The sequence below is a fragment of the Mesoplodon mirus genome, assembly GCF_964341445.2.
Source record: "Mesoplodon mirus genome assembly, chromosome: 12".
NCBI classification, from domain to species: Eukaryota; Metazoa; Chordata; class Mammalia; order Artiodactyla; family Ziphiidae; genus Mesoplodon; species Mesoplodon mirus.
Genome location: NC_138988.1, coordinates 40976758 through 41003027, shown reverse-complemented (window position 1 = coordinate 41003027; position 26270 = coordinate 40976758). Strand labels below are relative to the sequence as shown.

The window sequence follows — 26270 nt, the reverse complement described above, 5'->3', positions numbered from 1 at the left end:
CCACACCTTAGTTTGTCAAATGAGGCATGGGAGAGGGGGTGCAGGAAGTGAGAGGACAGGAACAAATAATCTCTACGACACTTTCAAGAAACTGGCAGGCCATTCCTTGCCTCTTCCATATCCACTTGTTTGCTTAGCCCCAAATGATGCCTCTCAGATGCCATTGCATGCATCTTCAACATCTCCATTCTTAGTTCCTCACTTTGCCTAAACTATTAAAATACTCTTCAATCTGATCTCCAATGCTACCAATCTCACCTTTTCAAATGGGCCTGTTTCACTCAAGGAACACATATTTGATTGCCTGTCTTGCTGCTTTAAAAGCATTCACTGGCTTTTAAGCATACAATAATCACATTGGTAGGATACCAAGATCTTAGACAATTTAAATCTGACCTACTTTTCCATATTTTTGTCTTGCTCACTACCTACCCCATATGTATCTAAATTCTCACCATAACCAAATTATTTTTATTGTTCCCTATATAGGCTCTGTCTTGTACTGACTTTATACCTTTGCAAAAACGGCTTTATTTGCCCAGAATCCTCTTTCCTGCTCACCTTAGCTATAGGTAAAGTCATGTTTTCTGTGACATATCACTAGTGCATTTTCTTAGACTAATCACTGTGCTCCCATAGCATTCTGTACATACTTCTACTACAGCAATTATCCCGTTGTGTTCTTGGTTTATAGATGTGGTTATTTCCTTAGATTGAACTTCATGAAGATTAGTACTCAGATTTATTTCTCTTTCTATCTGTAATACCTTACACAAGCCCTGTGTATTAATGAAAATTTACAATGTTACAGTCTTAATCTCCAAGGGCTTTAAAATCTAAATGAAGGCCCTAAAGATGGGAAAAAAAAAAAAAAGTTGGAGCAGAAGGAATAAACACATAACCCACAGGCATCCTTCTCCTGTCTGAGATGCTAGCTAGGTGAATACAGTAGTAAACTGGTTAGGAAGGTTAGAACCAAATAAGTCCCTGGCTATCCAAGTCAGACTAGGTCCTAATGATAGAGACAACAGTCTAGAAAGAAATCCAAAGACTGACACCTCAAGCCTTTGACTTGTGCATCATGGCAAGGTTGGTTGGAATATCAAAACTCATTTGTTCCTTCATAAACTATCAAAGGGTTAATAACAAAATAGATGACTTCATTTATATTTTCTCATTAGAAATACAAGAAAAGGTAAAGCTGACAAGTCAGAGACAAAAGCCTAAGAAGCTAAGAGAGAGAGTGAATGAACATCCAGATAGTTTTTTACTGGAAGCACATGACAGTTACGGGGTTTTTTCCCCTTAGGTACCTGTCTCTATAAAAACTCTCCCACAGAAACTTCATACACTGCCGGCAGAAATGTACAATGATATAGCAACTTTAGAAAACAGTTTGACAGTTTCTTAAAAAGTTAGATATAGACTGTCTAACTTTGATCCAGCAATTCCACTCCTAGGTATCTACCCAAGAGAACTGAAAATGTTATGTCCAAAGATTTGTACACAATTGTTCATATACCATTATTCATAATAGCCAAAGAGTGGAAAGAACCCAAATGTCCATCAACTGGTGAATGGATAAATAAAATGTGGCACATCTAATACAATGGGATATTATTCAATGCTAAAAAGAAACGAGCTACCAAGCCATGAAAAGGCATGGAAGAACCTTAAATGTATATTGCTAAGTGAATGAAGCAAATCTGAAAAGGCTACAAGTCCAAATATGTGACGTTCTATAAAAGGCAAAACTGGAGACAGTAAAAAGATCAGAGGTTGTCAGGGATAGGGATGGGGATGGGGGGAGGCGGGGAGAGAGGATGAGATGAATAGGGGGAGCACAGAGATTTTCAGCGCAGTGAAACTATTCTGCAGATGATAATGGTGGATACATGCCATTATACATTTGTCAAAACCCACAGAATGTACAATACCAAGAACACTAATGTGACCTACAGATTTTGAGTGATAATAATGTAGATTCACTGATTGCAATAAATGTACCATACTCCAGCAGGCTGTTGATAGTGGAGGACGCTATGCATGTGTGGTGACAGGGGGTGTATGGAAACTCTGTACTTTCTGCTCAAATTTAAAGGGAACCTAAAATTGTCTGAAAATAAAATATATTAAGAAAAAGAGGTATATAAGGACCTTTTCAGACAAACAAAAATGAGAGAGCTCATCACAATTAGGCCTGAAATATTCGAAGTATTAAAGGAAATTCTTCAGACTGGGACTTCCCTGGTGGTCCAGTGGTTAAGAATCCGCCTTCCAATGAAGGAGACACAAGTTTGATCCCTGGTCAGGGAACTAAGATCCCACATGCCATGGGGCAACTAAGCCCACAAACCGCAACTACTGAGCCCACGTGCCATAACTAGAGAGAAGCCCGTGCACTGCAATGAAGAGCCCGCATGCCTCAATGGGAAGATTCCCACATGCCGCAACTAAGACCTGACACAGCCAAATAAATTTTTTTTAAAGTGGATAGAATTTATATATATAAAAAAAGGAGATTGTTCAGACTAAAGGAATGCTAAATATAATGCTGAAGAAAGAAAAACATTTCCCCCAAAGTGAATTAAATATAAAAGGAGGTATGGATTTGTTTCCACTTTCCTTCTTACTCCCATTCCTTCCTTCCCTCTTCCACCTCTTTCCACTGACTTAACTAGTTAAGTGTCTCTTATTTTCAAAATTAAATACTATTCAAATCTTAGAGCATAGATATATTGTCTTTGATTTCATTCAAGACACCACATCCTTGGAGACAGTGAGTCCTGTTCCAAGTGGAAAAGGATAAAAATTTTTAATTCAAGCATTGAGAGTCACACTGATTTACATGACCTCTAATCCCGATTACTCTCTTGTGAGAAGGAGAGCGAGGAACAAGCTCTCTTTCGCTTTACTCTAGAATAGTATTTCCAGAGTAAAATATCTCAGTTTCAAATCTTAAAAAAAGGGGGGGCCCAGTTATACTTTTTTGGTGAGTTTTTTTTTTTTTTTTTTTTGCAGTACGCGGGCCTCTCACTGTTGTGGCCTCTCCTGTTGCAGAGCACAGGCTCCGGACGCGCAGGCTCAGCGGCCATGGCTCACGGGACCAGCCGGTCCGTGGCATGTGGGATCTTCCCGGACCAGGGCACGAACCTGTGTCCCCTGCATCGGCAGGCAGACTCTCAACCACTGCACCACCAGGGAAGCCCCTTTGGTGAGGTTTTAATGCAACCAGTTTAACTTCTTTCCAAACCCACCAATCCCAAAATGGCAGGACATTAAAGCAAACTAAGAAGGACTGCAGTTAAACAGAAAAATCACATTTAAAAGAAACATAACATTAAGAAGAATGCTGGGCTTCCCTGGTGGCGCAGTGGTTGGGAGTCCGCCTGCCGGTGCAGGGGACGCGGGTTCGTGCCCGGGTCCGGGAGGATCCCACGTGCCGCGGAGCAGCTGGGCCCGTGAGCCATGGCCGCTGAGCCTGCGCGTCCGGAGTCTGTGCTCCGCAACAGGAGTGGCCGGGACAGTGAGAGGCCCGTGTACCGCAAAAAAAAAAAAAAAAAAGGGAAGAAGAATGCTGTAATCTACAGGGAAAGAGCTAAGATATATTAAAGGAAGTTATAATGGAATAAGAATACTATGATTCTATTTGTATGTTTAAAATGAAAGAAAAACAACTGTGTGTGTTTTCCATAAAGGTCTGGAAGAACACACAACAAAACAATGTTTTGCAACTTTGGCACTACCGACATTTGGGCCAGTTCTTTGTTGTGGGGGATTATCCTGTGCACTCTAAGATGTTTAGTGGCTTCTCTGGCCTCTGTACACACTAGAAGCTAGTAGCATCTCCACAGCTGTAACAACCAAAAATGTCTCTAAATATTATCAAAAGTCTCCTGAGGAGCAAAACTGCTCTTGGTTGAGAACCTGTGCACTAAAAAGTTAGCAGTATTTATCTCCAGAGAGGGAAGTATGATGAAAGGGGAGAAACTAAATAGAAACTAAGGGCTTTTATTTTTTGTTCTATATACTGTACTTCGGTATTGTTTGGACGTCCTACCACCACCAAGCATTTTTTATATGCATAATTCTCCAGAACAATAAGAAAAATAGAATTCCAAGATAACGTGGGTACTGACTCTACAAAATGACAAGGCAAAGAATCCCAAATGATCAGGAAACATATCTGTAAGCCACACTCACCTTCATGGGATTTTCATCATATGTTGGGGTTCCCAGGTCCATCTCAGCTTCATGCTCAAGGCTGGCATCATCTCCTGGGCTTTCCCAAGTAGGAGGATCCCACTGAGTCTGCCTAGAAGAAGGTAAGAACAGCCATGCTGTCATGGCCAGAAAACAGAGAACTCTGGCATAGGTATCTCTACTCATATATACATAATATACAACATGCAATGAAACAGAACAAGTCAGCTTCATAAGACAGAGACATTCTTCCCAGCAGCAGTGATTCTATCCCAAAGACATACACTGTTTTTAGCCCACTGTATTTCTGTAGCCAATGCTGTGGCAACATTTGCTGGGTATCAAAGACAACAGTAAAACCAAACATCTTTGTCTCTCACCTGATTATTAATGTCCTGAAATCAGGATTCAGCAAAGTCTAAGGAAAGTACATGGAGTAGGTGCCTGCCTATGCCACCCCTCTGCAGGTGATCATGACTGTACCTAGCATGTACCCGGAGCAAAATAAAATAGATCACAACATCCTCCTCACAATCCTTGATCATGTGAGAAAACTGTTCCTTGCCTTAGGAGCCTTCTTGTTTGTAGTTTTGCCCCTCTGGCTTGATGACTTACAGCATGGAAAAGATGTACAGGTTAAAAACTTGTGCCCTCTGTTAAAAATATTTTCAGCTGGCTACAAAAAAAGAGTTCAACCACGTTAACTCTTTGCATGCTTTTTTTTTTTTTGGCCACGCCGCATAGCTCTTGGGGATCTTAGTTCCCGACCAGGGAATTCCCTCATTGCATGTTTACGGCTGTTTTGAAAGTTAGCAGGCAAAGATGTTTTTTGTTTTTTTGTTTTTTTTTTTAAAGCTAGATCTGTGAATTAACATGTGGAAGTAAGGAAATTCTATTCAGGAGTCAGAAGTCAGCTGTTACAGGAAATGCTCTAAGGGGAATCACTTAAAACGTCAAAAGCCTCCAAGAAGCTAGCGACATATCTGACAGGTCTATCCTGCCATTACAGTCTTGTGCTTTCCTACCACAGCAATCTTTAGTTAGCAACATTAAAGGCATTTGATGTAAATCAGGTTTGCAGATGATTATGAAAATAGGTTTATCTCTGACCAACAGAACTAATTATAAAATGGGCTCAAGATTTCTATTGTAATCAAAGAACCACAAGCAGCTGTGGGTTTTATTATGGGAATTAAACAGGAGGTATTATGCTCTTAGGTGCTAGCTAAGGAAAACCTAGAAAAAAAGATGGAAAAATTACACACATAAATAAGAAATACAATTTTTTTTTTGAAAAGTGATAGTCCATTAAAAAGCTTGCTTTGGTATTGAAAAAACAAAGTTCTGGGAAAATTTGAAGACACTGGTTTTTAAAGTCACAACACTTTCAGTCAGCAGCATAACAAGGGCTTGTTTTCTTGGGTTTTGGCTGCATTGGGTCTTCATTGCTGCACGCGGGCTTTCTCTAGTTGCGGCAAGTGGGCTTCTCACTGCGGTGGCTTCTCTTGTGGAGCACAGGCTCTAGGCACGTGGGATTCAGTAGTTGCAGCACGTGGGCTCAGTAGTTGTGGCATGTGGGCCCTAGAGCGCACGGGCCTCAGTAGTTGTGGCGTGTGGGCTCATTAGTTGTGGCATGCGGGCTCTAGAGTGCAGGCTCAGTAGTTGTGGCACACGGGCTTAGTTGCTCCATGGCATGTGGGATCTTCCCAGACCAGGGATCAAACCTGTGTCCCCTGTACTGGCAGGGGGATTCTTAACCACTGTGCCACCAGGGAAGTCCCAAGGGCTTGTTTTATAAAGGTATTTTTATGGGAATAATGAAGACCTTTCTAAGTAGAATACATAAAGGGAAAATATTTGACTGCATGAAATTTTTAACTTCTTCACGACACAAGACATTACAAACAAAAACATTTGCAATATTCTTTTTTTTTTTTTTTTTTTTTTTTGCGGTACGCGGGCCTCTCACTGCTGTGGGCTCTCCCATTGCGGAGCACAGGCTCCGGATGCGCAGGCTCAGCGGCCATGGCTCACGGGACCAGCCGCTCCGCGGCATGTGGGATCCTCCTGGACCAGGGCACGAACCCGCGTCCCCTGCATCGGCAGGCGGACTCTCAACCACTGCACCACCAGGGAAGCCCTGCAATATTCTTGATAAAGAGATTAACAATGCTGACAGAAAATGGGTAGATGCCCCAAACAAGCAATTCACAAAAGATACAAATAGCCAATAATCTAATGAAGACGTTCCATCTCAAAAATAAAAGAACTGAAAATAAAAATAAGATTTCTCATCTACTATTTTACATGAGTTAAAGAAACTACATGAAGAAAAAGGCACTTTTGTGTACCTTTTGTGGGAGTCTAAATTGGTACCATTTTTTTTTAATGGTAAGCTGACAATACTTACCAATTTAAAATGTGTATCTCTTTTGATCAAATATTTTGCCTCTAAGAATCTGCCTGAAGAAGGCAGTAAGATTAGTATTAGTGTCTGTAAGGATGTCCAGGTTTAGAGTTATATATAAAATAGTGAAAATCCATCAATCAGGGTGGGTTAAACAAAATTTGGTATAGCCATACAGAAGAGCAGGGGCTAGGCAAACTTCTTCCATAAAGGATCAGACAGTAAATACCCTTGACCTTGTGGACCAAACGATCTCTGTCACAACTAGTCTACTGTCATTGGAGTATGAAAGTAGCCATCAACAATTCCTAAATAAGTGGGTGTGGCTGTGTTCCAAAAAAACTTTATTTACCAAAACAAGTAGCCCATTGACATAGTTTGCTGAGCCCTGCAACAAATAAGCAAGTATTAAAAATAATGTAGTTTTTCATTAATTGATACAGAAAGTTCTATAAATAGACTGGTAAACAAAGCAGATGACAAAACATGCACCCCAATAACTCACATTATATACCAATGAATACATACATACACACACAGAAAACACATATATTCACATAAAGCTATCTGCCTAAAATATATTTGTTTAATTCTAAGAAAAAGATAAATCAGGTTTTTTATATAAATTGCAGGAGTCATCAAACTATGGCTCACGAACCAAATAAAGTTTTATTGGAACAGAGACATACCCATTCATTTATGTATTGTCTATGGCTGCTTACACAACAACAGAAGAACTGAACAGTTGTGACAAAGAATGTTTGGCAAGCAAAGCCTAAAATATTTATTATCTGGTCTTTTACAGAAAAGGTTTGCCCATGACCCCTGATTATCTACAATGTTAGATGAAGTCATTACCATTTTCTAAAAAAATTCCTTAGTTTGGGACTTCCCTGGTGGCACAGTGGTTGGGATTCCACGCTCCCAACGCAGGGGGCCCCAGTTCAATCCCTGGTTAGGGAACCAGATCCCACATGCTGCAACTAAGAGTTCACATGCCTCAACTAAGGAGCCCGCCTGCTGCAACTAAGACCTGGCGCAACCAAATAAATAAATAAAATAAAATAAATTCCTTAGTTTTCTCCAAGAGTCTTGCAGATTAAAAACACCAGAACATACCTAAAAAGGACCAAAGTCTAACGTATGTCATAACATTTATGATGGGATTCTGGAAAACCAGCAGCCCTCAGGCACAGTTAACAGCTAATAACAAGTCTATAACCATAAAACTCCCCTTACAGTGGCAGCTTCTTTGACCAACTGAAAGCTGATTTGGGGATACTCAGACAGCGCTTCTTACCTTGTGATCACATGGTAGTAGTAGATCTTCCCTTCTGGGTCTCGGGCTGTCTTCCAGTTGGGAGGTAAGACAATGGTTTTTGGTTTGGGAGGAGATGGGGGTGGTAAATCCAGGAGATTATTTGTCACAACCATTTCAGGCTAAAAAGACACACAAGTTCTTGATCAGTGACATTTCTTTTAATCTGGCTGAGAAGGACAAAAATAGTCTACTTAAGCAGTATGTAAAAACATACATCTACTTCTTCTTTTAAAAAAAGATAAAAAGTAAAGGTACAATCTGGGAAATGATTAGAGACAGTGTATATGAAGAGCTTTAGGGATCTATCAGAAAATTCACAGCAGGCTCCGAGTTCACCATCCAATACACCATATTTAAAAATATTCAGCAGCTCATTATCTAGAACAATATTTTTCAACATTAAAAAAACCAATGCTAAATGGCATATAACCAACTCCAAGATACCAATTAGCTGAATGGGCTTTAGATAGAAGCAAATATGATAAAATGTTAACATTTATCCATTATATATTTTTTGTATGTTTGAAACCTCATATTTATATTTAAAAAATATAGAAGTGGGTGGACAGCTTTTTGTTTTTTAGTTTAATTGAAGAAAATTTTTCTAAATAAATAGCTTTTAAAAATTCAATGCCACATTTTGAAAAACATAAAAACTTCATAATCACTGTTATAAACTGAATTGTGCTTCCCTCAAATTCATATGAAGCCCTAACCCCCAATGTGATTGTATTTGAAGACAGCACCTTTAAATAGGCAATTAAGGTTAAATGAGGTCACGAGAGTGCGGCCCTAACGCAACAGGACTGGTGTCCTTAAAAGAAGTGGAAGAGGCATCAGGGAATGTGCGCAGAGAAAAGACCAGGTGAGGGCACAGTGAGAAAGCAGCCATTTGCAAAACAGGAGCAGCCTCAGGAGACAGCAAACCTGCTGACACCTTGATTTTAGACCTGCAGGCTCCGAGACTATGAGAAAATAAATTTCTGTTAGTTAAGCTACGTAGTCTGGTATTTTGTTAAAGCAGCTCTAGTAAACTGATAATATAATCATGATAAGGATATATACCCTTAATTGTTCATTCTATGTAATCCAGTTAATAAAGAAAAAAATTTCCAACTTTACCTTTGCTTGAGCAGTTAAAGAGGAACCTGAGATCCCAGGCTCAGATAAAACATGGCCACTTTTAAGCAAACTTAAGTCTCCGAGCATGACTGCTTTGTGCATACCCCCCCAAGCCTTACTTCACAGAGCTGCTTTTTGTTGGCTCCACTTAAGTTCCACTTCCTCCATTCCTGTAGTCCTCTATCTAGCCTATAAGGTGATCTCTTTCCCCTATTTCGTGTCACTTAAGAATATTCCAAATTATTCAATATCTACTAGATTACCAATCCTTCTCCAATTTGGGAATAATTTTTTCCCCTTCTCAAATTCTATCTGCATATTTCATGACACTAAACGCTGACTACTTTTAGTATTATTCATTGTGATCCTCATCTCTCTTACTGGAATGTCAGCTTTTAAGCACAGGAATGGCATCTTACATTCATTTTCAAAATGCCTAGAAGGACCCAATTCATAGCAAGCCCTCAAATACCTGCCATACACACTGTCTTATTTCTAAGTGTTTCACATGTAGTCTTTTTACTCCATCTCCACCAACTGCCCTACTTATCGAAAGCCACCAGAATGCAACAAGAGCCTTCTCTGGAATTGTTAGTATTCTAACCTGCTAATTTGTTCATGTTTAGTTTCTCAACTGCTTCTAGTGCCAGCTCCTATTTCCCATTTCATCTAAAAACAGCATTTCATCAAGATTTCATCATATCCTTCTACATATGTTGCAGAATACTAAAAGCTTCTTTCAATATATATTGTACAACATGTAAAGTGAACTATATCATTCAATTTTATATCTCTAGTCCTCAGTACAGTATCATAGTCTAGTTCTCCATAAATAATGATGGAGCTAGTCTAGAAAACTATTACTTCAGAAATTCATAGCAAAGTATAAGAATACAAGATCAGTCAGTTTAAATTACAAATAAAAAGGATCCTAAGGCCAAAGTACATATAAATTAACATAGCTGTAAGTTCCACAGAATTTTTTTTAATTGACAAAACTGTCGAGTAGTGCTCCCTCAGGGTACACAGGCACTTGAGTGAAACTGGCGACTACAAAACTTTTTATAAAAAACAAACAAACATAAAAGGAGTAAAAACCCCCCTAACTAAACCAAACAAAAAGTAATCTTTCTAAAGATAAGGTAGGTAGCCAAGGAGAGTTTTAGCAACCAAAATATTTCTTACTGGCTGTAAGGGCTGAGGCTGCCCTGGTGCAACTATCGTAGTCACGGCTGTGGCTGGCTGTACCACCACTCCTTGTGGGTGAGCTGTGAAAATCTGTTGTCCCTGGATGTACTGAAGGCTTGGCTGGGCATAACTCTAAAAGATAAAATGAAGAAATTCACAATTTATAGTTTTCTAGCTCTTAATAAGCAGTATCTGACTTCCAAGTTGACAAATCTTATTGGAAGATACATCCATTAATTTTTTAACTTTCAATATGAACATTTTACTACAAATGTGTAAAACAATCTTTTACTTCAAATTCTTTTTTTCTTTTTTGAATAATTCCCTATTCATTTACTTACTTTGATTTTACTTTATCATAAAAAGTTAGAAAACTTTTTTGAGGTGGAGGCGGGGATGGGGGTGGGGTGGAGTACTCATGAAACCTATCCAATTGTTTGGCTTCAATGAGACTTGAGTAACAACTGAAGTGCTACTCCTAGGATATCTGAGAGAGCTCCACACAATGCTCTTTACAGAGAGTGTTTTAACTACCAATTCCTAATAACTAACAGCTTGTTTTTGTTTTTGTTTCTTTGCGGTACGCGGGCCTCTGACTGCTGTGGCCTCTCCCGCTGCGGAGCACAGGCTCCAGACGCGCAGGCCCAGCGGCCATGGCCCACGGGTCCAGCCGCTCCGTGTCATGTGGGATCCTCCCGGACCGGGGCACGAACCCGCGTTCCCTGCATCGGCAGGCAGACTCCCAACCACTGCACCACCAGGGAAGCCCTAACAGCTTGTTTTGACCGGAAAAGGTCAAAAGGAGTGATCCACGGTAGAGGAAGCTGAAGGTGATCAAATTTTAAACTAGTTTTCTAGCTTTTTGTAGGCTTCTATAAGACAGTGGAATTCAATGTATCTAAAATCCTTATGACACACTGATTTATATATATAGTGCTTTATCAAGCAGAAAAGCCCTTTTGCATATATTATCTCACTCAATCCTGACTACCACCAGAGGTAGGTGTATCTCCCACACCTGGAGTTATATAACGAATAAGTACCATGGCTAGCTAGGACTTAAACCTACTCTGAAATTACGATAGAAAAACTGTCTAAAGAAGTGACAAGAAGCCCTGAAAACAATCTTGTTTTGTTAAAAGGTCATGACTACCAAGGAGCTGAACAGATACGTACTTAAGGACAGATTTTGACCCTATAAACTGAGATTCTATCAGGTAAAATGATTCAGAAGTATTAATTGATAAGTACTCAAAATACAAAATATAATCAAAATATAATTATTCCAAATGATACCAGTAAAGACCCAAGGAGTCTGAATAGGTAAATGTAGCTGCCCAGCAGGTTTCTGGATGAATAATTATTGAGAAGACACACACAAAGAGGAAGAATACAATACTTGATCCAGTATTGCAAACAGCTTAATCTATACATATCATAAACCAGATTCAATGCTAACTGTCAAAGCAGAATTGTCAGAATAGTATCATGAAGCTGAGAGAAAAATGTATACCTTAGAAATACTTTCATCTTTAGGTATTTGGATACAAGATGGGAAATATGTGCAACATCAAAAATTTTGTAGAAATTTATCTCCTCACCTAACTCCTGCCCCAAAGCCTGAAATTTGACTAAATCCAAAACACTTTTCAACACTGACATATAACCAGACAATACTGAATCAGAAGTCAGTACCAAAGAAGTATTAGCAACAAAGATGACCAAATACTGCTTAAAAAATTAAAAAGCATACTCTAAAGATAAAATATAAATAATTCTTAAAGTTCTACTTTAACTTTGATAAAATAAACCATAAAATAAAACATATCTAACTGGGCTCTATTCTATGATCACCAATTTATCTGGAAAGTTAAGTTTCCAAGGAAGTTTCTAAGGGCCGACGCCCAGAAGGAAGCATCCTAAGAGGCAAGTTACTCTGCATGTAGGAGGTTAACACATATGTACTGGTAACCCTGATTCTGAGTAGAAACAGTTTCTGGGAGGCTGAAGAGGACAGATGGATAAACTGGAATTTTCCCAACCCACTAAGCCAAACACCAGATACTGTAACGAATCCCAAATTTAATTTCTTCCGGACCCACTCTCCTAATCTAATCGATTGGCAAATTCTGTTGGCTCTGCATTTTTTATATATGTATGTACATGTGTACGTGTATCTGTACATATGAGTTTATATATGTGTGTGTATGTATATATATATATAAATACATAAAAATAAAATCTGATTTCTTCCATCTCTCCTTCTACTATTCCCATGTAAGTGGCCATATTCTCTTGCCTAGATCACTCAACAGTCTTTTAACTGATCTCCCTACTTCTGCCCTTGATTCCCACAATCTCTTCACCCAGAGCAACCAGAGCGATTCTCTTAAAATACGTCAAATCATGCCAGTCCACTGTAACTGCTCCAGTGGATTTTCACATTATTCAGACTAACAGCCCAAATCCTCACAAAGCCCTGACCATCTTGTTCCTCCCCAAGGCCTTGACCTCATTTCCTACTACAGGTGTACCTCAGAGATATTGTGGGTTCAGTTTCAGAACATGCAATAAAGTGAATATTCCAATAAAAAGTGAATCACATGAATATTTTGGTTTCCCAGCACATATAAAAGTTATGCTTCACTATACTGTACTCTATTAAGTGTGCAGTAACATTAGGTCTAAAAACAATGTACATACCTTAATTTAAAAATGCTTTACTGGGCTTCCCTGGTGGCGCAGTGGTTGAGAGTCCACCTGCCGATGCAGGGGACACGGGTTCGTGCCCGGTCCGGGAAGATCCCACATGCCGCGGAGCGGCTAGGCCCGTGAGCCATGGCCACTGAGCCTGTGCTCCACAATGGGAGAGGCCACAACAGTGAGAGGCCCGCGTACCGCAAAAAAAAAAAAAAAAAAAAAAAAGCTTTACTGCTTAAAAATGCTGACCCTCCTCTGAGCCTTCAGAGAGTCAGGATCTGTCTGCTGGTGGAGGGTCTGGCCTCGATGTTGATGGATGCTGACTGGGTGGCTGTGGCAATTTCTTAAAATAAGACAATGAAGCTTTTGCCACATTGACTGACTCTTCCTTTCACCATTTCTCTAGAGTATGTGATGCTATTTGATAGCATTTTACCCACAGTAGAACTGCTTTCAAAATTGGAGTCAATCTTCTTAAACTTGCCTCTGGTTTATCAACTAAATATATGTAATATTCTAAATCCTCTGATATCATTTCAACAATCTTCACAGCCTCTTTACCAGGAGTAGATTCCATCTCAAGAAACTACTTTCTTTTTTGCTCATCCATAAGAAGTAACTCCTCATCCATTCAAGTTTTATCATGAGACTGTAGCAGTTCAGTCACATCTTCAGGCTCTGCTTCTAATTTTAGTTCACTTGCTATTTCTACCACATCTGCAATTACTTCCACCACTGAAGTCTTCAACCCCTCCAAATTATCAATTAGAGTTGGAATCAACTATATCTTCTGGATAACTTGCTGCAGTTTCTACATGAGCACTTGTTGCTTCACCTTGCACTTTAATGTTGCAGAGATGGCTTCTTTCCTCCAACCTCATGAACCAACCTCTGCTAAGCTTCAAACTTTTCTTCTGCAGCTTCCTCCCCCACCTCAGCCTTCATAGAACTGAAGAGAGTTAGGGACCTGGTTCTGGATTAGGCTCTGGCTTAAGGGAATGTTGTGGCTGGTATGATCTTCTATCCAGACCACTAAAACTTTCTTCATATGTATCAGCAATAAGGCTGATAAGACTATTTTGCTTTCTTATCAATTTCCTTCAAGAACTTTTCCTTTGCATTCACAATTTGGCTAACTGACACAAGAGGCCTAGCTTTTGGCCTATCTCAGCTTTCAACTTGCTTTCCTCATTAAACGTCATCATTTCTAGGTTTTGATTTAAAGTGAGAGATGTATGACTCTTCCTTTCACTTGATATTTAGAGGCCATCGTAGGGTTATTAATTGGCCTAATTTTAATATTATTTTGTCTCAGGGAGTAGGGAGGCCCAAGGAGAGGGAGAGAGATCGGAAAATGGCCAGTCGGCGGAACAGGCAGAACACAACACTTACCGATTAAGCTCGCTGGCTTATATGGGCTCACTTCATGGCACCCCAAAACGATTACAATAGTAATGTCAAAGAGCACTGATCACAGCTCACCATAACAAATATAATAAAAATGAAAAAGTCTGAAATAGTGCAAAAATTATCAATTTGTGACAGAGACATGAAGTAAGCAAATGCTGTTGAAAAATGGCGCCAACAGACTTAATTTGACACAGGGTTGCCACAAACCTTCAATGTGGAAAAAATGCAGTATCTGCAAAGCACAATAAAATGAGGTGTGCATGTACTGTCACCTTAACTCATTTGGAAAAGGAAGGGCTTCACAATTATACCACACATTTTGAATGACAAACATTTCATATCCTGATTTTGAAAAAAAAATTTTTTTAAGCTAGATCAAAATACTGATTTTGAGAACTGTCAATAGGATGAAACATGTTATCTTCAGAGTGATCAAGAGGTTAAACACCCAAATCTACAACAGAAAAATGTTAATATTTTGGAGGGTAAAATTTCTTTGACCATCAGTGAAACTACGTTCATGAAGAGTTTATCTGACAAGATCACAGTTGTGTAAGGCTTATCATGGAGACACTCTAAAGGATTCAATTAATGTGTAGTAAAGTTGTGGTTTCTTTAGCATGAAAAGTCTGGCTACAAATGTTGGTTGGGAGATAACTTCTAAACTGAAATGGCATTACCCAGCTTGATCATTCCCTGTATTTACTAGATATGGCTCCAGACAAATTTTACCTGTTTCTAAAGTGCAAAGATATATTAAAGCATAACAATTTATCAACAGGAAGGAATGTTACACATACTGAAAATAATTCCCAAAGGAAATGCCAAAAACATCTTAACAATATCACTGCAAAACAAACAAAAAAAAACCCCACAAAAAACAAAACCTAAACAAACAAAACCCAAAAACACCCAAAACTGCAACATTCATTTGCAGATATAGTGTTTGAAATTCAAACTGTCAAAAAGCAGAGGGAAAATAAACATTTTCTAGGGTTCTGTAGTACCTACCCAAACTAGCTGACAATCATACGCCAAAGCCAAAACAATTAACAGCAATAAAAAGGGGAAACTGGTTTGCAGTCCCACTGAAATAATACAAAAGATGTACACATTTGTGAGATATATCCAAATAGCATGTGCCTGTGAAATTTATCCATTTGCTGGATGAAAGTCTATTGGAGATTGGCTCTACCTACAAGAGACTTGAAATTATACAAAAGCTAATTTCTCAAACATAAATCCAGTCTAGAAATATCTTTAAAATGTGACTTTTTTTTTTTTTTCTTTTTTTTTTTTTCTTTTTGCGGTATGCGGGCCTCTCACTGTTGTGGCCTCTCCCGTTGCGGAGCACAGGCTCCGGATGCGCAGGCCCAGCGGCCATGGCTCACGGGCCCAGCCGCTCCGCGGCATATGGGATCCTCCCAGACCGGGGCACGAACCCGTATCCCCTGCATCGGCAGGCGGACTCTCAACCACTGCGCCACCAGGGAGGCCCTAAAATGTGACTTTTAATGGGAATTTTAAGAGAGGGTCCAATATGTTATAGAGGGGAAAACATAATTGTTCTGCTCCCACTTCTAAAGGGAAAAAAACAGCTATTACTTTATATCTGAGTCACTTCACTTATGTGAACAATTTATAGTCTAAGCACTCAATTTTTTGAGATGTAATTTAGTGTAACTTTTTAAGAATAGGTCACTCTAATGTCACAAGACCACTATAAAGCACATGGCCTCAGTTAAAATGGAGCTTTTATGTCTAATAAGCAGCTGTGGCAAAAAATTAAAGTCACCTTCTGATAACACATCTGCTCCAAATTTCAAAGATACTGCATATGTACACACACTCACAAATTTATATTATACCATATCACATACGACTTCACTGTCAAGGTTATTATACCTTATTATAGGTTATTATACCTCAGCTCATGATGGTATGGTTGATATTTGATTTGAACAACACAGGCCTCAACACAGACCAGATATTATGAGCCGGACACCAGACAGATGACCTTGATCAGCTGTAATTCACAGCCCACTAATGTCAATACTCTCAGTATTAACGTAACTAAGTAAGAACTATAATTAAACCTTCAAGGTATATGGTGCTTTAAATTTATCATTACTAATATCCATTATCTCATACAAACCTCAACCACTCTGAGGCATTCTGCCCATTTAATAAATGAGAAAACTAAAACTGAAGAATCTAAATGCCTCTCTCCAGGACACACAGTAAGTGACAGACTAGGACTTAAAATACACACGCTAACAACATGCTCTATGCTTCTCATTACCCAGAGTCGAACATCATCTCTCATCAACTAATCTCATAAAGAAGGGAAGGATAGTCTGAACCATCTTAGTCCATTTATCAACTACTCTAGCACACGAAAAGCAGATTAGGGAGTCAATAAATGACTCCTTGGTAGGAACAGACTGAAAACTGGAAATAAAATTGTAATACTTGGGCTTCCCTGGTGGCGCAGTGGTTGAGAGTCCGCCTGCTGATGCAGGGGACACGGGTTCGTGCCCCAGGCCGGGAGGATCCCGTGGAGCAGCTGGGCCCGTGAGCCATAGCCGCTGAGCCTGTGCGTCCAGAGCCTGTGCTCCGCAACGGGAGAGGTCACAACAGTGAGAGGCCCGTGTACCGCAAAAAAAAAAAAAAAAAAAGTGTATGTGTATGTATGCATATACATATACATATATATATATATACACACACACAAAAATACAGAGTAATTTGGAAAAATGGTTAAGAATCATGTTACACAGAAAAACATGGGATAAAAAAACTTCCAAGTCTTCAAAATTACAAATTCATAAAATATATAAACATGTGGTTAAAGAGATCATAAAAAATGAAGGGAGGGGCTTCCCTGGTGGTACAGTGGTTGGGAATCTACCTGACAATGCAGGGGACACGGGTTCGAGCCCTGGTCTGGGAAGATCCCACATGCCACGGAGCAACTAGGCCCGTGAGCCACAACTACTGAGCCTGCACGTCTGGAGCTTGTGCTACACAAAAAGAGAGGCCACGACAGTGAGAGGCCTGCACACCACCATGAACAGTGGTCCCCGCTCGCCGCAACTAGAGAAAGCCCACCATGGAAACGAAGACCGAACACAGCCATAAACAAACAAACAAACAAACAAAATGAAGGCAGTTAATACAGTTAAGGTTTTCAGAATGAAAGCAGGACACTTTGTCACGGCCTTTTGGACAAAATTTTGATACAGCTTCATAACAAAAATACAAACAGAAGAAAAATTACTTCTGTTACTTCAATACTAAGTAATGTGTACAGGAAACACTCTGGGAGTCTCTGCCATCCACAATAATTCACCTTTAAGGAGTGACAAGGAATGATGGGAGAGACATAGGAATGTGGTGAAGACGATGACTTAAAAGAGTCTTTTTTTTTTTTTTAATGTATTGGTTTTATAAAAAAGAAAAGAAATTTGATTTAAAACCACAAAAATACACTTCAAAAGTTATTCACTCTCTCTCGCTGATCACTTGCTTTTGGGGAAGCCAGCTGGCATGTTGTAAGCAGCTCTATTGAGAGTGGTAAGGAACCAAGGACAGCTAACAACCATGTGAGTGAGCTTGAAAGTAAACCTTCCATCCCCTGTCTAGTCTTCAGATGACTACAACCCTGCTTAACAGCCTGACTGTAATTTCATGACTCTGAGCCAGAACCACCCAGCCAAACTGCTTCTGAATTCCTGACCCACAGAAACTATGAGATAATAATTACTTACTGTTTTAAACTGCTAAGTAATTTGTGACACAATCGATAACTAGTATATATAAAATTAGCCAATATGTAAAAGTGATCAATGGCAGGACTTCCCCCTCACATCAGATTTAACATCCCATAAACAGACAGTAAAACAGACAAGAGAATTTCCAAAATTAGTTACCTGTACAATTGGTGGAGTTGTCTGTGAATAGGGTGATGTCACACCATAGACAGTTGGACAAGCCTGTCCTTGATAATATATGGTTGCTTGAGACTGTGCAGGAGAGTACTGCTGCTGTACACTCACGGACTGTTGGTTGGAATCCCAAACACCATAATTCTGTCCCTGGACTGGGCCTGGGGCTGGCACTGGCAAGACGGTGACACTGGAGTCTTGGTGTACCACACCATCACTTTGGGCCACATACTGTGAACTGGAAACTTCCACAGGGGCTGCCACATGTGGCACCACTGGCACAGGTGGAGGGGCAGCAAGGGGTTCTGTAGAATGTCCCACCAAGGGCTGAGAATGATCATAAGGAGCAGGAGAACACACAGGATCCATGCTGGGTGTGGGGAGGAGCACCTTTCCAGCATTAGGATTGCTGGGATCCACATAGGCCTGCATGGGATAACCTGGTGGGTAGCCAGCAAAGGGGTGATGAGGGGCATTGTAGCCAAGAGAGTCATAGGGCAGTGGAGACGTCATTCCCAGGTTCTGCATCTGCTGCTGTTGTTTTTGAGCCTCCCGCTGAGCTACCTCCTGCTCAAACAACTTTCGACGCTCCTCTGTAGAAAGTTTATTGCGATCTTTAATTCGTACTTTCTTTTTAGAAGTTGGTGTATCATATCTAGAAAGAAAACAATAAGAGCACCACAAAAAGTTTTCCCCTAAATCAGAGACATAACCAAAGCACTAATAAATGTTATGCCACTAGATACTAAACCATTAACCACACCAACTCCAATTTGGCACTGGCTGAAAATCATACTCAAAATTACTTAAGGAGTTTTGCAGATAGGAGAGAACCTCAAGGAAATAGACACTTAGATGAAAATAATAACTTTATCCTTATCCTCAGCTTCTAGAACTTCAAATTAAAGATACATGTAGTATCCTAAATAGATTCCTCTTTATAGTTAAGTTCTGTAGTTCTGTAACTACAAATTCTGAAATTAAAACAAAACCCCAAATACACTAATAAAAGCTACAGAATTTGATGTACACCCATTAATATCAACACAGGTTAGTTAAGTGAAAGATAAGCATGTACACATAAAAGTATGGGGAGTTATATTCACATATTCTTCTTTGTGCAGTGCCAAGTATAATATCATATTGCTAAACCTAATACCCTGTGATAGTTTTGACAAGTATCCCCAGTAAGCCCCCAAGAAACCATCAGCTCTAACATTCACAAGAGAACCAAGGACTTAAAAGATTCTTTTGTGGGGCCTCCCTGGTGGCGCAGTGGTTGGGAGTCCGCCTGCCGATGCAGGGGATACGGGTTCGTGCCCCGGTCTGGGAGGATCCCATGTGCCGCGGAGCGGCTGGGCCCGTGAGCCATGGCCGCTGGGCCTGCGCATCCGGAGCCTGTGCTCCGCAGCGGGAGAGGCCACAACAGTGAGAGGCCCGCATACCGCAAAAAAAAAAAAAAAAAAAAAAAAAAAAAGATTCTTTTGTGAAGTTCTATGGACTGAATCGAAATTTTGAGAAAGGCTCTTGGCAAAAATGAAAAAGACAACTAATTTCAAGATGTTTCATTGCAAACAAACATCTAATAACAGATTCATGGATAAGGGTACAACATTTATCCAAACAACAAAAAATATATGGTCTAAAAACCTCTTAGTTGAAAACTTCCTTTAAAGTGTTAGTGGGGTGGTAGTACCCTTAGCTGCCTGGCAGAAACAAATGCAAACAGTCTATAGAAGAGAGCACCTTAAATCCAGGCCTCAATGAATTCCTACAGATTAAGCTCTAAGGAACAGGAGTTCATTAGAAAATAAAATTAATCTTGCCACTTGTAACAACATGGATGGACCTAGAGGGTATTATGCTGAGAAAAATAAGTAGGACAAAGAAAGATAAATACTGTATGATTTCAACTTGTATGTGGAATCTAAAAAACAAAACAAATGAACAAACAAAACAAACAGAGTTACAGATACAGAGAACAAACAGCTGGTTGCCAGAGGGGAGAGGGGAAGAAAGAAACAGGTAAGGGAGATTAAGAGGCACAAAAATTCAGTTGCAAAATAAATGAATCACATGGTATGAAATGTATAGTGTGGGGAATATAGTAAAAAACTATGTAATATCTTTGTAAGGTGACATACCGTAACTAGACTTATTGTGCTGATCATTTTGGTATAGAAATATGAAATTACTATGCTGGGTAACAGGAACTAACAGTGCTGTAGGTCAATTATACCTCAAAAAAACTCACAGAAACAAACTCATAGAAGATAAACATGTACTAGGAATATAATGTACCACGTGATACATATATAATGAACACTGCTGTATGTTCTATATGAAAGTTATGAGAGTAAACCCTAAGAGCTTTCATCACAAGGAAAGGTATTTTCCCCTATTTCTATAATTTTGTATTTACATGAGATGATGGATGTTCACTAAACTTATTGTGATGATCATTTCATGATGTATGTAAGTTAAATCATATGCTTAACATCTTATACTGTGCTGTATGTCAATTATATCTCACTGAAAGCAAAAAAAAGGTATATAATTATAAAATTATAAAATACCCACACACATACACACACACACACAAGTGAGAGGAAGAGACATACTAAGACTGCTGATACTGGAATTATCACACACAAAATATTAGAGATGTTTAATATGTTTAATAAGATAAAAGAGGCTATTAAAAATATGCCTAAGGAACAGGACCATAAAATACTATCAGGCAGATTTGAATAAGAACCCCATGAAGCATCTAGAAAGGAAAAAGAATGAAAATTAAAACTCAATTATCATATAAAATTGAAATTGCACATACCTGGCAAAATTCTACTTAAATATCCAAGAGAAACTTTTGCATATGTACACCAAAATAAGATAACAGCACTATACATAATAGAAAAAGCTTTATAACAAAACATTATACAGTAATAAAAATGAATAAACTGACACTATTATGAATAAATCTTAATAAATAAATATCAAGTCAAAACAAAGTACCGTCTAATTAAATGCAAAATAATAGCCTTTTCATACAGTTAAAACTAACATATTTTTAATAAATATATACTAGATGACATAAAACTATATTTTAAAAAAGGCAGGCCAGGGTACAATGAACACAGAATCCAACAGATACTACTTGTTATCACAAGTAGTAAAGACAGGGGATGGTGCAGAAATAAGTGACATAGCAAGATTTATATAATTGTTAAGATCCTGACTCTTGTGCTGGGACTTCCAGGGCTCATTACATTATAATAAATGTATGGAGAAAAGGTCCATGGATAGAAATAAGTGTCATGAACCAAGAAATAACCTAATATTCAATTCAATTCAGTGCCCATACGAGCCATGGTATGGTTAAGCAAGAGATTAGATCTGAAGAGAATTAGTAACTTGGAAGATGATCTTCAAATTTAAAAAGTTCGATGAATTTCAACCAGGTTGAAAAAAAAAAAGAAATCCTCATATAAACGCAGGGTAGTGATAATGCGGAACACCAAATACAAAGAGAACTTCTTAAAAGCAGGCCAAGAGAAAAGCCAGGTTACTTAACAAAGAATAGCAACCAACAAGTTTCGTAAAATCAATAAGGAAAGTCAGAAGAATGAAGAATAACAGCTTCAAAGTGTTCAGAAAAACTGTCAACCCAAAAGAACTTCCTTTCAAAAATGAGAATAAATGTTCACATAAAGACTTGTTCATAGCCAGTAATATTCACAATAGTCATCTTGAAACAATCCAAACGCCTATCAACTAATGAATTTATAAACAAACTATAGTATATCTATACAATGGACTACTATTAAGCACCAAAAAAGAACTGAGATGCATAATAACATGGATGAATATCTCAAAAATAATATGCTAAGTGAAAGAAGACAGAATGTATCTTATAGTATATGATACCATATATATGACATTGTGGAAAAGACAAAACCAAGTCAGAAAGGAGATCAGTCGTGGCCAGGGACTAGGAGTAGAAGAAGGGGACACACTACAAAGGGGTAAGAGATAATTTTATGAGGTGATGAAATGTTCTATTGGGTTGGCCCAAAAGTTCGTTTGGATTTTTCTGTAAGATGTTATGGAAAACCCGAATGAACTTTTTGGCCAACCCAATATATAACCTCTGTGGTTGTAGTTATATAACTGTATGCATTTGACAAAACTCAATGAACAATACACTTAAAATCATGAATTTTACTGTAAGCAATTTATACTTGCTGGTTAAATATAGCTGATTTTTAAAATTGAGGGTGAGCAATGCAAACAAAATATGAAAAAGACTTTTTAGACAAAAACTGAAATATTATGAAGAGAAACTCACTAAAAGAAACCATTCAGGGACTTCCCTGGTGGCGCAGTGGTTAAGAATCTGCCTGCCAATGCAGGGGACACGGGTTCGATCCCTGGTCTGGGAAGATCCCACGTGCCAGGGAGCAACTAAGCCCGAGCACCACAACTACTGAGCCTGAGCTCTAGAGCCTGCGAGCCACAACTACTGAAGCCCACGCACCTAGAGCTGGTACTCCGCAACAAGACAAGCCACCTCAATGAGAAGCCCGCGCACCGCAACGAAGAGTAGCCCCCTCTTGCCGCAACTAGAGAAAGCACGCACGCAGCAACAAAGACCCAACACAGCCAAAAATAAATAAATAAACAATAATTTTAAAAAAAGAAACCATTTAAAGGGGTCTGAAATAAGAAAGAAAAGAAACTAGTAAATGTAAACAAACTAAAAAAATCATTTGGTCTACATAAAAAAATTAACAATAACTGATGGGAGGAGGGAGAAGGAATTATAATACTGGACAATAATACCATGTAAATTGGGAAGGCTGAATAGTCAAAGTTAAAGTATCTTAAAGTACTTATGTTGTTCAGGATATCGATTAGCTTTAAATTTTATTAAATTGAAACAACCAGTTAAAGAACTGCCATAAAATATTAAAAAAAACAAAAACAAAAACACCCAATCAGCTATAAGCTATTTACTAGACACAGAAAAGTTGAAAGTAAATGGAAGGAAGAGCCTTCCTGGGACAGGGCTTGCCCTGTATCCTCTGCTTTAGCTCCTCTCTGAAGTACCTAGACAACAGTATTTGATGCACATTTCCTGAATTGTTTTACAGATGTGAAAACCCCCACCAAATGGAAGATGTTAACTACTTAAAGACCAGGAGCACATAGCCCCAGGCCTCCTTAAGCCTAAGGACTGATAATATTAACCCCTGTGACACCACCCTGTTACCTCACCATCAGCCAATCACAGAATGGTGCACAAGTCGATCACTTACCCTGTGACCCCCCTCCCTCACCTGGCTTTTAAAAATGCTTTGCGGAAACCCTTCAGGGAGCTTGGGGGTTTTTTTAGAGCATGAGCCACCCATCTTCTTGCATGGCCCTGTGATAAACCTTTCCCTGCTCCAAAAAATAAAAAATAAAATAAAATGAAATAAAAGGAAGAAAGATATACCAGTTAAATCCTACTAAAAGGAAGATAAGCATATTTCTATGAATATCAAACAAAAGAGACTATAAAGCAAGCTTCAATAAAATTCTAAGAACTGTTATCATACAGATCAATTGATGACCAACTGAAAATTTAACAAAAAGAAATTTAAACACATTGTATATCCTAATAGTATTTAAAACTAGATTATGAAGCTGCATTAACAAGAGTAGTTCAAGCAGTCTTACAGTTCTTAAACACTTCTATTAGAAGAGAAAAATTAATGAGCTAAGAATCCCAATTGTTCCAGTTAAGAAATTTAAAAAACAATATAACAAGCCTAAAAAAGTGGAAGGAAACAAAATGAGCAGAAATCAATTACCAAGATAAAAAATGCTATCATTCTGTGATTTGCATTGGAGGTATTGCTAGCAAAGTAACATGAACAAGGCCTAAGAATTAGAAAGGAAAACCAAAACAAATTCATATGATATGGGCTGTTGACAATGACCAAAAAAGGAGACAGTGGGGCAAAAAAAAAATCCTATACTCTTGAAATTAATACAAGTTTTGTATGGTTAACAAACATAGGATAAATATACAAGGGTGAATTGCATATCAAAACACCAAAACCAAACTGAATATGTAATAGAAGTTAGGGTTCTCAGAAATAAATACACCAAAAGATAAGTTATTCTGGAGAAAACTATAAACAAAGACATTAATGAAAAACTTTATCTTCATTAGAAATATTAAAGAAGACCTAACTAGACAGAGAACATTCAAATATTCAAAGCAGATTCTAAGGAAGAATAAATCTGAGAAAAGACAGGGCATCCCAGAAGATCAAGTAGGGATTTGCCCTACTTGCTATCAAGACTTAAATATAAGATAGTCATAGGAACCCAGAAACAGATCCTCCCATATGTGAAAACCTGTTGGAAAGAGGCAGCACTGCAGATCAGTGGGGAAAGAAGGAGCTTTCAAGCAGTAAATAATGCTGGGACAACTGGGTGTTCACCTAGAAAAAAATGAAACCAGATTCCTAACTTAAAATGTATACAAAAATTAATTCCCAATGGATTAAGGACTTAAATATTGCTAAAAAAAATGCATACACACACACAAAGTCATCTCAAGAGTTGGGAAGAATTTCTTAAAACACTGTAAACACTAACCATAAAGGAAACATACAATATATATGATATATTCAATTACACCATAATTAATAAATTCTGTGTATTGAAAGACACAGAAAGAGTCAAAACACAAGTCATAAACTGGGAAAAAATACTTGCAGAATTATATTTGGAATATAAAAAAAGAATCCCTAGAGCTTAAAAAGACAAAATTTAATAAATGAACACCACATATAAAAAGACAGTAAACAGGAATGGTCAATAAACATATGGCAAAATGTTCAATCTATTTAGTAATTAGAGGAATGTAAATTAAAATCATGATGAATTACTATTACATACCCAGAGAACCCAAAATTAAAAATTCTGACAACTGCATTACATGACTGCTATATCTCAATTTTTTTTAAAGTATATTTAATTTAAAAAGAACTTCTCGAGAACAAATGTTTTCTAGTACCCAGCAGGTGATTATGTGGCCTGTTTTTCTACCAGCATCACAAGACAGCCTCTGACACAGGGATCAAACATTTTGGACTGGTATGGTATAAGATTCACTAGAAAACATAGGGTTATCTCCCAGCAACCCCCATTCCCCTTTAAAGAACAAATCTCTGGCTCCTCAAATAGCATTTAAACGTTATGAAGTAGAAGCCATTCGAGTACCAAAAATCTATTAGTCTTCACAGCTATTATTACTGTCAAAAGAGACTCTCAATAGTTATGAGTAGAGTTTCCTTTTATACTCACTCACAAGAGAATACATTTATTACAAAAGCACTTGTTGCCCCAAATCAGAAGTGTATCACTTGGGTACTTTTTGACTTGCTCAGAAAAGAGAGTAACTCACATAGGCCACTTACCTGTCATCTGGCCTTTTTGTTCCCCGCTCATAGGCAGAAGAAGGTGGTGAGAGGGAGCCCCTTCGTTTCCTTTTCTCTTTACTTTGAGTTTGTTTGTCTGGGTCTCTCTCTCTTGATCTGTTAGGAGTCTTTGGGGCAACTGTTTGATCTCTGAAGCCGACAGCATCCCTTCCTCGTTCGGTTACTAAGGGAAAAGCGTTTTTAAAAAAATTTACTTGGTAGACTTTTCTCCATCATGATAGTATACCAACTGTATAATAAAATTTCTATCCAACAAACAGATCTATGGACTCCTCCTTCATATACCCAGTCCCGAATTTGGACGAGACATAAGGTCTTATATGCTTGTGTGCTCTACTTCCTAAAAGTCTCTTCCATGAATGCCCTTTTCTACCTTTTCCCCAAAGTCTCAATCCAAGCTTTCATCATTTCTAACAAGTTCTGTGGAACACATGCATGCAAGATGTTCCTGATACCTTTAAAAGTAAGGCAGTCTG

At 38.5% G+C, this 26270-nt stretch overlaps 1 protein-coding gene across 2 annotated transcripts in view; it reads right to left on the bottom strand.

Annotated features, from left to right (window-relative positions):
• Positions 1–26270, bottom strand: part of SETD2 (SET domain containing 2, histone lysine methyltransferase) — a 120869-nt gene that overhangs the window by 5122 nt on the left and 89477 nt on the right. Inside the window, exons 14-18 of one of the 2 annotated variants that reach the window (XM_082637942.1) lie at positions 25774–25957; positions 18284–18953; positions 10239–10373; positions 7911–8050; positions 4204–4315 (exon numbers count right to left, since the gene is read on the bottom strand). In XM_082637942.1, the coding sequence (XP_082494068.1) occupies positions 4204–4315; positions 7911–8050; positions 10239–10373; positions 18284–18953; positions 25774–25957 (1241 nt within the window). Of the gene's footprint in view, positions 1–4203; positions 4316–7910; positions 8051–10238; positions 10374–18283; positions 18954–25773; positions 25958–26270 lie in introns of those variants that run through there. The other variant, XR_014295471.1, reaches the window with a different exon arrangement.